The following is a 13,979-nucleotide window of genomic DNA, read 5'->3' on the forward strand; positions in this document are numbered from 1 at the left end:
ACTTGTCAACATCAAAGTAATAACTAATAAGACGATGAATGTTTGATGATACTTGTTAATTTATTAAAACTCAATCCTTATCTTCTTTTAATTATTATTGTCTTTATTTTTATAATCTTTATTTTACCAAAATAACATACTACGGAAATAGATCCTCTTAATTTTTTTTAATTATTGAAGGAGTAAAGTGTAATTTCTTATCATTAATTTTATAAGTGGGACTAAAAAAAACATGAAAAAAAGAATAATAAAAAAATTAGAGATGACATTTTATTCCTTCAATTTTTTTTAACAATTAAAAGAATCCATTTTCACATACTACTCATTAGTAACAACTAATAAGAAGTTATTTTCTTCATGAAAAGTGGTTTGTGTTCTTTTCCCTTCCTAATAAGTTTCATATTATTTAATTTGAAAAAAAAAATCTTTTAGTCTATGCAGGAATATTCAATGTGATGTCAAAATAAAATTATTTTACATTAACTTTATATAAATTGTATACATTCTATTTTTTTTAGCGATTGATATTTTTAAATGCATGCATATATAATATAACTATTATAGCATTACTGTATCAGTTTTATTATAATAAACTAAAAATATATTAGAGCTTCGTATGTATGATAAGAAATCAAGTAAACTAAAAAATTGATATTTTTTTAACAAAATATAACTTTGAACCTCAAGAATAATAGAATGATAATCAATCTCCAAAATTCCTTTGTTAATATCAATTAAATCATTAATAAAATAGAACTAATCGAATAAACAAATTTTTAGAAAATGTATTTCCCAACATTTCTATCTTTGAGAAGTCCAGTTGATTATTTATCCTCTTTTTAAAAAGAAAAAATATCATATTCCGCATTAACAAATATGAGATATGTATAATGAAATAAACAATTTAGTGTCCAAATTCCGGCCCCATGTTACTTCTAAATTTGTTCTAGCATGTCATTAAGTTCCGTATGAATTACATTATTTATTCACTGTTAGGTTTCAAACTAATTTATTTTGATTTAAAATGAGTAATGGACAGTGGCCTGCAATTTTTCTTATTTGTTTTGCTTGTTAGGTTAATCTCCTATTTCAGAGCTTGGAGAAATTATCATTTGATATAAGAGGCGCCAAGTTGACTTGGGAAGTAAAGTCTGGAAAACTTGGATTTGAAGAGTCAGAAGAAGAAAGGGTTGAAGAGGTCCTATTTGAGGAAAAACCTAAGGCTGATTACGTTGAATTCCTATCGCATCTCCCTCTCAAAGGGTTAAGCATGTCTTCTCTTTTGAGACTCAAGTCCATTGGTTTCGATCACTCTTGGATACACCCCATCCTTGATAATATCCAAACATTGGAAGTGAATACATGTTTTTATATAAAGAACTACTTAGTACCAAGCAAGGTGTCTTTCTCTAGTCTGACGAAATTGATTGTAAATTATTGCAATGATTTGTTGTATCTGTTCACATCATCAACAGCAAAAAGTTTGAGTCAACTCAAGCATATGGAGATAAGCAATTGTAGATCAATGCGAGAGATAATATGCAAAGAGGATGATGAATCTAATGAGAACATAATATTTGAGCAGCTCCAGGTTCTGCATCTTAGAGACCTGCCAATGCTGAGATGGTTATACTCAGGCAAACGTACTTTGTGTTTTCCATCATTGCAACAGTTATTCATGTTTGGTAAACTCTCGACGATGGCAACATTCTGTCCCCACATCCAGATAGATCTAGATTCAGTCAAGTTGAGCTCAGGACAAAACTACTGGAATCCATATGAAGTCCAATGGGAAGATGATGTTGATACCACTATTCGCAAAATCAATAACAAAGAAGTACGTCTTTCATTCTTTCAAAGTTAAAATTATTCTGCTGAAAAGTAGTAATGCCAAGAACTACAAGTCGGTTTTTGGCTATTTATTTTTTAACCAAAAATTTTTGTTTATCTAATACCATTTTTCATTTATTGCTCCTCTATATATTGAAATTTTCTAGAACCACCTTATGTACTTTGATATCATTTAGTCTTATTATTAATATCATTTAAAAATTAAACTAAAAATATCTTTTAGATATCATGATATGCATCTTCTATTTAGGTGAATTTTTTTAAATTTCATGACTTTATTCAGTTTCCATTCCACTTCATTTACAACTAGAATGAGTCTCGCACGATGCGCAGAAGNNNACAATAGTATATAATAAATATTAAAAATTGTTATGTTTTGTAAAATTAAATTAAATATGTGTAAACTACAGTTAAATTTAAAAGATATTTTATTTAAAATAATTTGTAGTACAAAAAATTTGGATGTTGGAGCTGTACAAAATGATATTTTTATTTAGTGGTTTGATTTTGTCATTTGTTTTAAACTTTTAGTTGATGGACTTCTAGATGTGTGTTGAATTTGTATGATTTTCTTTCTTCTTAATCTCTTGATGGGTATGAGATATTTGTTTGATGATATTAGTGTTGGCGAAATTGGTTCCTATAATCAATGAATAATTTAAATTAGAAATAAAAATGATGTCTTAAATAAGTAATTTTTTTTGGAGTATTACCTATTTTATTTGTTGTAATGGGTGTTGAGGTTCAGTATTTTTTGTTAGAACAAATGTCTTGCCAATAGTGTATTGTTAACAACTTTCTTTGAGATTAAAATCATTTACTTTGACTTCAAATATAAGTGTGAGATTGTACAAATTTTTTAATTGGGGTGGTGCTTCAATGTTATTATTATTTTTTTGGAGTGTCTCTAGATTTGAAGCAGTTGTGCCCAACAATTTTTTTTGCTTCGCCATCAAATAGTGCAAAAGTTGTTGTAGCACTTTGATCGAAACCTTTAATTGAATTCTGAACCTAAAATAAGTATTGTGTTAGTAAAAAAAATTGATTACATTTATTTTTTTAAAGTTATTAAAAAAGGAATAATGAATAGCATATTGAAAGAAATATAATTTTAACGATATTAAAATACAATTATATATAAAGTATTATAAAATAATATAAAAAGTATAAAAAACAAAAATAATTAAAGTATTAATTTTGTGAATTCAATTTAAAAATACAATAAATATGTTTGTTTTGTATCTTTTCATCTAATATAATCATTTTTAAGTAAAGAGGTTCCTCTTCATTTGTGGGTGTTAATGTTTCCCGTAGACAAACCACACGAACTTTGATAAACTAATTGTCTGTTTGTTTGGTGATATTGTCTAAAGAATGATGTTTCATTGAGTAAATTTGAGATGTTGTGTAGTTCGGAAATAAATTTTTTGTGCTAAAATTTGATGTTATTTGAAAGAATAGTGATAAGAGACTTGTATAAATAGTTCAAATAGTATGTAATTTGAATATTTGTAACGTAAAGTTTATTATGATTAATAATATTATTATAACATTTGTAATATGGATGTTTATTACATTTAATGAGTTATTTATAGAAATTAATAATTAATTATTGGGGTTATAAATTTATTTTATTATTTATAACGGTAAAATATAATAAATATAGGGATATGAATTCAATGTCTTTTTTAGTTTCTTTTGTATATATTTTTTTTGTTGATTTGGAAATAATAGTTGATTTGGCAAAAATTTAGTGGTTGATTCTAAAATTTTGCCAAGTAAGCAATGTTGCTGACATGGCATTAGTAGAAAGAACAAAATATCTTAAAAATAATGTGGGTAAATTTATCCATCTATTTTTATATATTGAGAATTTACAATTTTTTGGTCACTATATGTTTGTAATATTTTTCATTATCTTAAAAAAAACATGTATTGTAAATAATTATGGCACTGTAAGAAATTTAAAAGTCTATGAATGTATTGGTGCTATGAATGTAGGTGAGTTTTATGGTGTTTTTTTTTATTATGGTATCTAAATTGCCTAACTTACTTTTATAAGTAAAAAATAAAATGTATAAAATAAAAATAAAATATTAAAAATTTATTAAATATTATTTATTTGCCTATTTTAATAAGTTAGGCATAATATCATAGAAACCATAACATTCATCATGAATATATCCCTTGTGATTTGACACAAGTCTCCTAGTGTGGAGAGTCATGTAAGACCGAATTTAGACTACCACGTCTTAATACATGTGTTAGGCAAATAGATAATAAATAATAATTAAGAGATTACTGCCATTCAAACCTGATTAACTGTAACTTTGGAGTAATTAAGTTTCTTGTTTTCCATGTGCAGATTGGTCTTAGAGAAAGCCTGTATTTTCAAGACATGTGGCGTGGCTCATTGCCAGTCCCTGAAGCATACTTCGGTAATTTGGAGTCCCTGGTTGTGTATCAATGTGAATTTTTATCCGAAGTAATACCTCTTCATTTGCTTCCTTTTTTAAATAACATGCGAAAATTGGAAGTTCAAAAATGTAGTTCTGTAAAAACTATATTTGATGTGAAATGCATAACAAAAGACAAGACACTCCCGCCAATTAAATTTTCGCTGAAGGAGTTGGTATTAGAAAAGCTGCCGAATTTGGATAGCATTTGGAATGAAGATCCTGATGGGATACTCAACCTTCAAGTTGTAGAACAAGTGCGTGTTGATACATGTAAAAGCCTTACAAGTTTGTTCCCAAAATCAGTAGCCAAGGATCTTGTCAGTCTTGAAAATCTAGAGTTGAAACATTGTGAGAGCTTGGTGGAAATCATTGCAGGAATTGAAGCAACACCAGAAGGAGCAATTTCAGACTTTATTAAGTTCCCTTGTTTGGCTTCATTGACACTCTTGGATTTGCCAAGCTTCAATTGTTTTTACTGTTCATTGCATTGTGTCTTGTTGAAGTCACTGAATGGCCATGATCCACAAATTGAGGACCAAGTCAAAAAGGTACTTAAATCGAGTTTTGACTATTTTTTATGTCATACATTTTCATACATAAAGTATTCGTTGTGCTATATGTATATTTTTCTCCTTAATGGTGATCTTTTTACAGTTTTAATGATATAAGACTAAGTCCTGATTTTTTAGGGTATCCTTGTCTTCTTTTGGTTTGTTTAGTCATTTCTCCAACAATTTGAGACAACTGCTTTCATTATTGATGGCCTCGTTTCCTCCGTCCAGGTTACTCCTAAGTTGATCAACTTGTCTTTTGGTGAAAAAGAAGCGAAGATGATTGGACATGAAGAATGTGAGGAAAGCCATTTCTGCATCATAAATGTTCCTGACATGCAGAGCTTTGATATTAAGCTTGTGTGTGATGAACTTCCATATGCATTTCTTCAAAAGGTGTCATGTATAGAGAGTCTCGAAGTGAGTAATAGTTCCATAAAGGAGATATTCTGTCCGGAAAGATCTAATTTGAATTATGCTCAATTCCTATCACAGCTGAAGAAATTGGAGTTGGCTTCTCTTTCTGAACTAACTTCTATAGGGTTTGAACACTATTGGATACGAGAATCATCCATCCTCAAAACTCTCACACATTTGACTGTATCTAAATGTGATAGTTTGATATATTTGTTCACATCTACAACAGCTAAAAGTTTAACTCAACTCAAAGAGATGGAGATATCTAATTGTGAATCTATCCAAGAGATTGTGTCTAATGAAGGAGAAGAATCAATTCATGATGAGATAGTTTTTGAACAGCTACAAAAACTAAAATTTTATCGTTCGAAAAACCTTAGAAGATTTTATAATGGAGGTTTTACCTTAAGCTTGCCATCATTGGAGGAATTGAAAGTAATTGAGTGCAAAAGGATGGAAACTTTCTGTGAAGGTACTATCAATACTGACAAGTTGTCAGCAGTCTCTTTTAAATTTGGAGATACAACTCCATTGGAAGTTGATCTCAATTCTGCGTTTCGTAACACTTACAAGACAGAGGTATGTATGTGTTTATTTATTTTCTCCTTTCTTAATTTTTCTTTAAGATATAAAACTTTTCTCAATCCATTTTAAGTGTTTATAACAACAAATTCTGTGTGGATGGAGGATGCTCCTGTTCATGTACTCACTTTATCAATCTTTAATTGTCAGCATTCATAACCTGAATTGGTGTTGACCAACACAAGTTTTAGCCAAGTGGTTTGCCATAGCACGCTTTTAATAACAAAATATTGTATTATATAAATAAATAGATTGAAAATCAGTCCTTCAAGTTTTAATCTTTCTCATGCTTAGGATTTGGCACTACATCATCATTGCAAGTTTCAAGGACATAGAATTGTAATAATAATAAGAAGAAAAAACATAAATTAAAGAATGAAATAAAAGACCCAATTCTCAAAGAGAGCTTGAAAGCTTTGCTGGTCTTGGTCCAACATAGTGCAGTGGTCGGATTGGATCAACATTCTGTGTGTGCATATATAATGTAGGTATATAATTTGATGTTGGATTAAAATCAGATATGATATGCATCATTTTGTTGCAAAATTTCACATTAGTTTTCACATTAGCTGATATACTTTTTATACGCTTTACACAAATATTTTATATATGTATTTATAATTTAACATTTTTATAAAGATATGATACTAGTTTTTGGATAGCCAATTAAGAGGTGTACTGATTAATTTAGCATTGCATGTGCAGGTTGCAAAATTTGTAAGGGAAGTTAAGGATTTGGAGCTCAAGGAACACCCCTGGATACATGAAATATGGAATGATCCATCTAGAGTCCCATCTCTGTGCTTCATCAGATTGAAGATTTTGATCGTGGAAAAATGTGAATTCACATCTATTGTAATACCTTCTCATATACTCGGTCTGCTATGCAAATTAGAAGAGTTGGTAGTGCGACAATGTGATTCCGTAAAAGCAATATTTGAAGTGACAAGTGAAGCAAAAGACACAAAGGTCCTCTCCTTGAAGAAATTGACTATTGAGGACTTGCCAAATCTTGAACATGTTTGGGATTCAAATCCTATACAGCAAATTGGTTGCTTTCAGAGCTTTCAAGAAGTGTACGTTCATAGATGCAACAGCCTTCAAAGGTTGTTTCCAACCTCTGTAGCCAAAAATCTAAATAAACTTGAGAAACTGGAAGTAACAGAGTGTGACAGATTGGTGGAAATTGTTGCAAAGGATAAAGCATCTGTTGAAGGTGCTCCTAAAGAGTTTGCATTCCGAAGCTTGACCTCCATAAAACTATGGTCTTTGCCAGAATTGAAATGTTTTTATCCTTCACCGCACAAGCTAAAATGTCCCAAGCTAGAGGAAGTGCACTTATTTCACTGTGACCAGTTGAAAGAGTCTCAGAGATTTCAACGTTCACAAGCAGAGAATCAAGCCATTTTCTTTCCAAAAAAGGTTCCATATCTTGTTAAATTTTATGACAATATCCCTCCATGTCTTATTATTCATTAATTATTATGACCATCATGTAGCTGTATATATGCTTAATTGCCCCATTTTTTTTTTACTTGAATAGGTAATTCCAAACTTAAAGTTTCTAGCACTGAGCAAGGAGGAGATCATGATGATGTGGCATGAGCAGCTTCATGTGAATGACCTTTCAAAATTAGAAGCTCTTCGGTTGCAATGTTTTCATGACGATTCAGATACTTTTCCATATGAAGTACTCCAACAGCTTCCCAACATAGAAAATCTTGCTGTGAGTTGTAGCTCTTTCAAAGGGATATTCTGCTCTGAGAGTCCCAACATGGATGGTGTCGAAGGAATTCTTCCTCATTTAAAATGTTTGCAATTGATTAAGCTGTCTAAACTGAGCACCATTGGGTTAGAGCATTCATGGATGGATATCATTTCTAAAAATCTTAAGAAGTTACTAATGGACCAGTGTCATTGTTTGAAGAGCATAGTACCAAGCAAGGTATCGTTCTCCAGCCTAATAGAATTAAACATATCAAAATGCAATGGTCTTGTGAGTTTGTTCACACCTTCAACAAGCAGAACTCTATATCAGCTGAAGCACATGTCAGTAAAAGATTGTGAATCATTAGAAGAGATAGTGTCAGAAGAGTCATCAGAGAATGTTGAAGAGGAGATAATAGTATTTTCTGAACTGAAAACTCTGTTCCTTCGCTCTCTACCAAAGCTTGGAAGGTTTTACAATGGCAACGTTGCCTTAAAATTCCCATCACTGGAAAAATTCTCACTAATCAGTTGCCAAAAGATGGAAAGCTTTTGTGCAGGTGCTGCCATTGTCAACAGGCGAACAGAAGTTGAATTTATGAAGAATAAAAAAACAGTGTTATTGGAAGTTGATCTTAACTGTGCTGTACGGAAGGCATTTGAAGGGACGGTATGCATTTTATTCCTTTCTCTTAAGTTGAAGTTCTTATTAGCCTAAAGTTTACTCTTTTCAGTTTTATTATACTCTGCAATCTGCATAATCATTGAATTTGTTAAAATAATTTAGAATACAGTTTTCCTTTATATTTGTTAAAATAATTTAGACTAAGTTAATATGTCATGCTTTTTTTCTTATTCATATTAGTTATAGCCAATTCAGAGATGTAAGCATACAGAAAAGAGAGTTGCCACTAAGTCCTAATGTTTTGTTTCAGTTTGGTCAATAAGAAAAATTAATTAAGGTGGCACATACATAGTTTGATTAGTAAAATATTATAATTATTTTTTGCCTAAATCAAATTAAGTTGCTTAATTAACACCACACCCCATTACGAATGTTTCAAATTCAACAAACTCCTTAGTTATGTTAGTGATTGTCAGAGCTACCAAGAGAAAAGATGGTACGTAGGATGTTGCATAAGATCATATGGAATTATGTTTCTGCCCAAAGTTTTATGACCTCTATTTAATTGAAGTCTTAGCCACTAGATTCTGTGAGAGAGAAATGATTAATTAATTAGTTAGAGATATGGTTGGAACGGCATACATCATTCATTCTTTCTTATACTTCCCATTATTACACAAATGCTTTTTGGATTCAGTAATCAGTAATCACTTCCAACCTCAATACAGAGTTATTGGTTTATTTTGTTGATCCTAAATTTCACTTATTATATACCAGTATTAAAATCCCTTCAAGTTGTAAACCTAAACGTATATATCTGCTTGAATCTTGATCTTGACCCAATCATCAGTTAACCTTATTTATTCTTAATTAAGTTTAAAACATTACTAGGATGAATATTTACTTTAGGTTAAGTCTTAAGTATCTTTGTTAGAATATAAAATTAGTTTATAGTTTCTATTCTGCTATTTAAATTTTAGAAAAAATACTTCATTAATTAACTGTATAGGACTAAATAGTATATACCGAAATAATCTGCTTCGTTATTGAATCTTGGAACCTGGATGCACTTGATGAGAGTAATAATACTGTAACTAAGCCTTGAAGAGCTATTTAATTTGTTCTTTATTCTTCTTTTATTAATTTTATTTTTTAATTATGTTCTGATTGGAGGCAATGATTGGGAAAGGTTCAAAGCAAAAATTTGGTTTCTATTAACATTATTATTGTTGTTGTTATTGTTATTGTCCAAAACAAAATCCTTTATGTTTGTCTTCCTTGCCTTTCTAGTAGATCCCAAATTAAGGTTGAGAGTTATATTACCATCATTTTTTTTACTGCATATATTATTTAAGTTTCAATTTTTCATTTTTATTTGATCTTTTTTTAAACTAACACTGTTATATTAACAGTTTTATTAAGCGGAATCTAATTCCAGTAATGAAGTTAGAGACAAAATGAGGATACCCACATGGACAAGACATTGATGAAGAGGAAGGAATATTGGCAACTTGACTTTTATACAAAAGTGGCTGTAAGTGAAGCAAGAACAAGAGCATATGAGGGTCTCTACCAGTCTTTGGGCACAAAAGAAGGAGAAAAATGTATATATAGAATCGCAAAGAGCCGGGAAAGAAGAACGAGAAATTTGGATCAGGTTAAGTGCATAAAGGATAAGGATGGAGAGGTGTTGGCTCAAGAGGAGAAGATTAATGAAAGGTGGAAGAGCTACTTCTACGAGTTATTTAATGAGGGACAGAAGACTCTTCCGAGCCTTGGTCGATTATGCACAAGGGAAGAAGATCAAAACTTTATAACAGTATGTTAAACTGTATTACTTATTTTGCTTTATTCATTCTTTTAAGTACTTTCCTTTTTAAAAAAAAAAAAAAAAATGTTTGTATTCCGTTGTCAATTTAATATTATGTGGTGAGGCTATAGGTGTGGCGGAACACCACTCTCCAATTCCTCTCTATCATTTGGAAAATCTTCTTCTCCAGCTGATTGGGGTGATTCCCCTGCCTCTCATGTTTGTGACAGAATCAATCAAAAATGATTTTCTTTATCTCCAGGTCCCAAGCCATCTGTAATCCCTTAACAATCCCAAGCTATCTGTAATCCCTTAACAATTAACAATATGGAAAACTTAAGTGGAGTCGATTTTATGTGAAATTGATAGTTGAGAGTCATTAAATAAAAATTTAGTCAAATCAGTCAAATCATCTAACGGCTTTCAATTATTAACTTTACGTGATGAGTTTTCACCTAACAATTATTAACTTTACGTGATGAGTTTTCACCTAACAATATAGGCATATCTTAGAAGAAATAGAGTAATGCCATTCTCCATAAAAAATGTCTCTTTTAAAACCATCCATTAAAAGAAGCCCAATTTCGTAAGACAAATCAGGTCTTTGTTAAATATATAATTTCTATTGAAGAAGATACATAATCTCAATTGTGTTTTAGTAAAACATACTTAGATGCATTGTACAAAATAAACTACTAGAAAGTTCAAGACATGCGTCAAATTAAAGCCCAAATCCTTTTATTTCTTAGAGCTATCTTCTGATAATAATATTCAACACCTATTTTACAGGTAGAAACTAAAATTCAATTATTAAGTTTCAGTTGGGCATGCATGGCATGGCATATATATAGGAGGCACTTAATTGGTTGCATTATTATTATTATTGTCTAGAATTAAGCCACTTTGTGAATGATTTAAGCAAGGTTGCGAGAACCGGACCGGTCAATGAACCGGTGAGGTCACTGGTTTAATGGTTCACTGGTTCGACTGGGGTTCAACCGGGGTTCATAAGTATATAAATTCAATAATTTCTAACTTAATAAAATTTAATATTTCACATAATAAATTATCCATTACTTAATATTAGAAGTTCCCAAACAACTTCAAACATCAAAGTTTATAACTAAACAAAAAATAAAACGTACATAATGACAAACCCATAATGTTCTACGTTCAAAAGATACAATTACTAGCAAGTTTTCAACTAATCAAAGATGCAACTCATCAAAAATCATAATTATTCCAAGCTGGATCGGATTTACCTCTGGATGAACCAGTTTGAGAATCTTGTGGCTGTGGGTTACTTTGTGATTGTTCCATCTATAACAATCAGAAAACCAAAGACCAGAAAACTTCGGACAACCATGAAGCAGGTAACAGAAGCAGGTAACACAAGCAGCAATGCAGAAGCAGGTAACACAAGCAGCAAACAGAAGCAGGTAACACAAGCAGCAAACAGAAGCAGGTAACACAAGCAGCAATGCAAAACAGAAGCAGGTAACAGAAGCAGCAATGCAAAACAGGCGAGCACAGAACAAGATCAGAACAGGCGAGCACAGATCAAGGGGGCTCAGAAACAAGGGGGGCTCAAAAACAAGATCAGAACAGGCGAGCACAGAACAAGATCAGAACAGGCGAGCACAGATCAAGATCCAAAATCAAGCATAGAATAGGCGAGCACAGAACAAGATCAGAACCTCAGAAAATCAAACTCATGAAGCATAGCTGAAAGAAGTAAAGAACAGAGTCTTACCTATTTCGGAAGGAGGCGAGCTCGGCCGGTGGTCGTTGGCTGCTGTCGATGGTTGTGGGTGGCGACGAGGAGGCGGGCTCGGCCGGTGGTGGTAGCTGTTGCTGTCGATGGTTGTGGGTGGCGACGAGGAGGCGGGCTCGGCCAGTGGTGGTCGCGGGCTCGGCTATGGCCTTGATGGCTGTGGGTGGCGGGTGGCTATGGACGCTGGCGCGCTGTGGGTGGCCGGTGGCTATGGACGCTGGCGCCGATTCTGGGGAAGAAAGGGAACTGGGGATTGGGGAAGAAAGCCAGAAAGGGGAAGAAAGGGGGGGGGAGTATCAGATTAGGGTTAGGCGAACGTTATTCTGTTTTCTTTTTTTTTTTTTTAAAATGCCAAAACGACGTCGTTTGGCATATGAATTTGCAAACTATTGAACCGCTAAAAAACCGGACGGTTCTTCCGGTTCGCCGGTTCGACCGATTTTTTAGCCGGTTTTTTGCCAGGCGGTTATTAGCGTCACTCGGACCGGTTAAGTGACCGGTTCCCGGTTTTTCCGGTTGAACCAGCCGGTCCGGTCCGGTTTTCAGAACCATGGATTTAAGAGTTCTTTGGTCAGCCATGTAATGCTTTTGACTTCTGAGTGAATTCAAACAAATTTGATCACGTAAAATCTGGCTAGTTTCTTGGATTCTCTTCGGTAATTAGTTTTTTGGTGGATTGACAATTTTGTCCTTCATTTCTTGGCCATAGAAGAAGGCAAGTGATTTTCTTGTAGACTTTTTTGTTTTGGCATTTTGGCCTAATAATAACTAAGTTGTTCTCCATTCCTTAAGTAATTTAGTAATTAATTCTAAAAACAGCGACAAATAGGTAAAAAAAATTATATTTTTTGTTTTGATCAGTGTGATGATGTGGTTATTCACTCTCATTACAAAGTCGTTTTCTTCCTAAAAATCTCAAGAGACATTTGTAGCTCCTGAATTCGTTTGTAGAAACTCTGATCTCAAGAAAAAAACTGCTCATTTTCTTGGTAAATATGTTATTTAGAGATGCTTTCAAGATCCATCAAGATCTCTACCTATTCAACAATGTGAGTTATTAAATGGAGATGAATTTGGATGCTGGAGTATACTCCGAGAGCTAAATAAAACACTACTCCATGATAGTAAACGATAGAGAGAGATTGAATAGATTGTTGATTCAATGGACAAATCAGAATCTCCTCAGAAAATAAAAATATGCTGCACCCTTATTACAGATCTCTCATGCATTCTCCAAATTAAACACACAGTCAAGGTCAAAATGTGTATCCACTTAAAGAATCTCTTCTCCTTTTACATTGCCATAGCTATAGCCTTATAAAATAAATAAAGGAAAAACTTACATGAGCTTGAAAATTGGCAGAGTATATAAGTGAAGCAATATAACGTTTGAAGCTAAAACTCATGCTGTTATGTACTTTTGTTGCCTTTATTAGCCACCTTGAGAAAGCATCAATAGTTCTTGCATCAGATCTATAATTTCTGTGTGTGTGAAGTAAATTCAAAAAAAGTAGTTGGCCATGTAAAATCTAGATACACTCTTGGATTCTCATTGTTGATAAGTTCTTTTGGAGCAATCACCACTTTGCATTTACACTTTAAAAGAAAACAAGTGATGTTCTCCTCTGCATGCAACTCTTGTAAATTCCATTAGATAGAACCTGAAAAAAAAAAAAAATCAAAACTACGTTATAATTTCATCAATTTCATGGCATAAGCCTTAAGAAATAAGCTATACATATCATTTCATCAATTTTATGAGAACATACACGAAATATTATGTTTATGCATGAACTTTTCGATCAAATAATTGATTGGATATAAAAATTTTCTCCAAAACTCTCATATCCCATCAAATAATACTAAACAAAGATAAATCTAAATAACATATCTAAAAGATTCATATTTTGACAACAATTTGATATTATCTTTATCCATACCATTGATGTCTCACCAAATATTCATAACAATATAAATGCATATCCATGTTTTGGTCTTACACTAACATTAACACATACTTAGTCACACTCACAGACTCACTTTATGAATTCCTATATTTCACTACTTGGGTTAAACTTAAACCCAGAAAATAAAGCCTGTTGTAACTTGATCTTTATGAATTACATAGTTAAAAAAAGAGGTGAGTTGATAATATGACTCAATTCTTAAAGTCAAATAAAATATTTAATACAATATAAATATT

At 32.1% G+C, this 13,979-nt stretch overlaps 1 protein-coding gene and 1 long non-coding RNA gene across 7 annotated transcripts in view; one reads left to right on the forward strand and one right to left on the reverse strand.

Annotated features, from left to right (window-relative positions):
• LOC107626019 overlaps nt 1–13,979 on the forward strand; it is a 60,026-nt gene that overhangs the window by 10,537 nt on the left and 35,510 nt on the right. For 2 of the 5 annotated variants that reach the window (XM_021116371.1, XM_021116372.1), the window contains exon 7: nt 1,076–1,837. In XM_021116371.1, coding sequence (XP_020972030.1) covers nt 1,076–1,837 — 762 coding nt within the window. Of the gene's footprint in view, nt 1–1,075; nt 1,838–4,216; nt 4,859–5,092; nt 5,858–6,565; nt 7,283–7,403; nt 8,238–9,604; nt 9,715–13,979 lie in introns of those variants that run through there. The other 3 variants (XM_016328783.2, XM_016328784.2, XM_021116373.1) reach the window with 3 other exon arrangements.
• On the reverse strand, nt 11,028–12,485 carry LOC110269064. Of its 2 annotated transcripts, none has more exons than XR_002358035.1 (2): nt 11,756–12,485; nt 11,028–11,354 (listed from the first exon to the last, which is right to left on the reverse strand). It is a non-coding gene; the product is annotated as an uncharacterized LOC110269064 (long non-coding RNA). The 2 variants fall into 2 exon arrangements; XR_002358034.1 differs by having other exon boundaries at nt 11,028–11,322; nt 11,756–12,483.

Source organism: Arachis ipaensis, chromosome B02 (assembly GCF_000816755.2).
Source record: "Arachis ipaensis cultivar K30076 chromosome B02, Araip1.1, whole genome shotgun sequence".
Taxonomy (NCBI): domain Eukaryota; kingdom Viridiplantae; phylum Streptophyta; class Magnoliopsida; order Fabales; family Fabaceae; genus Arachis; species Arachis ipaensis.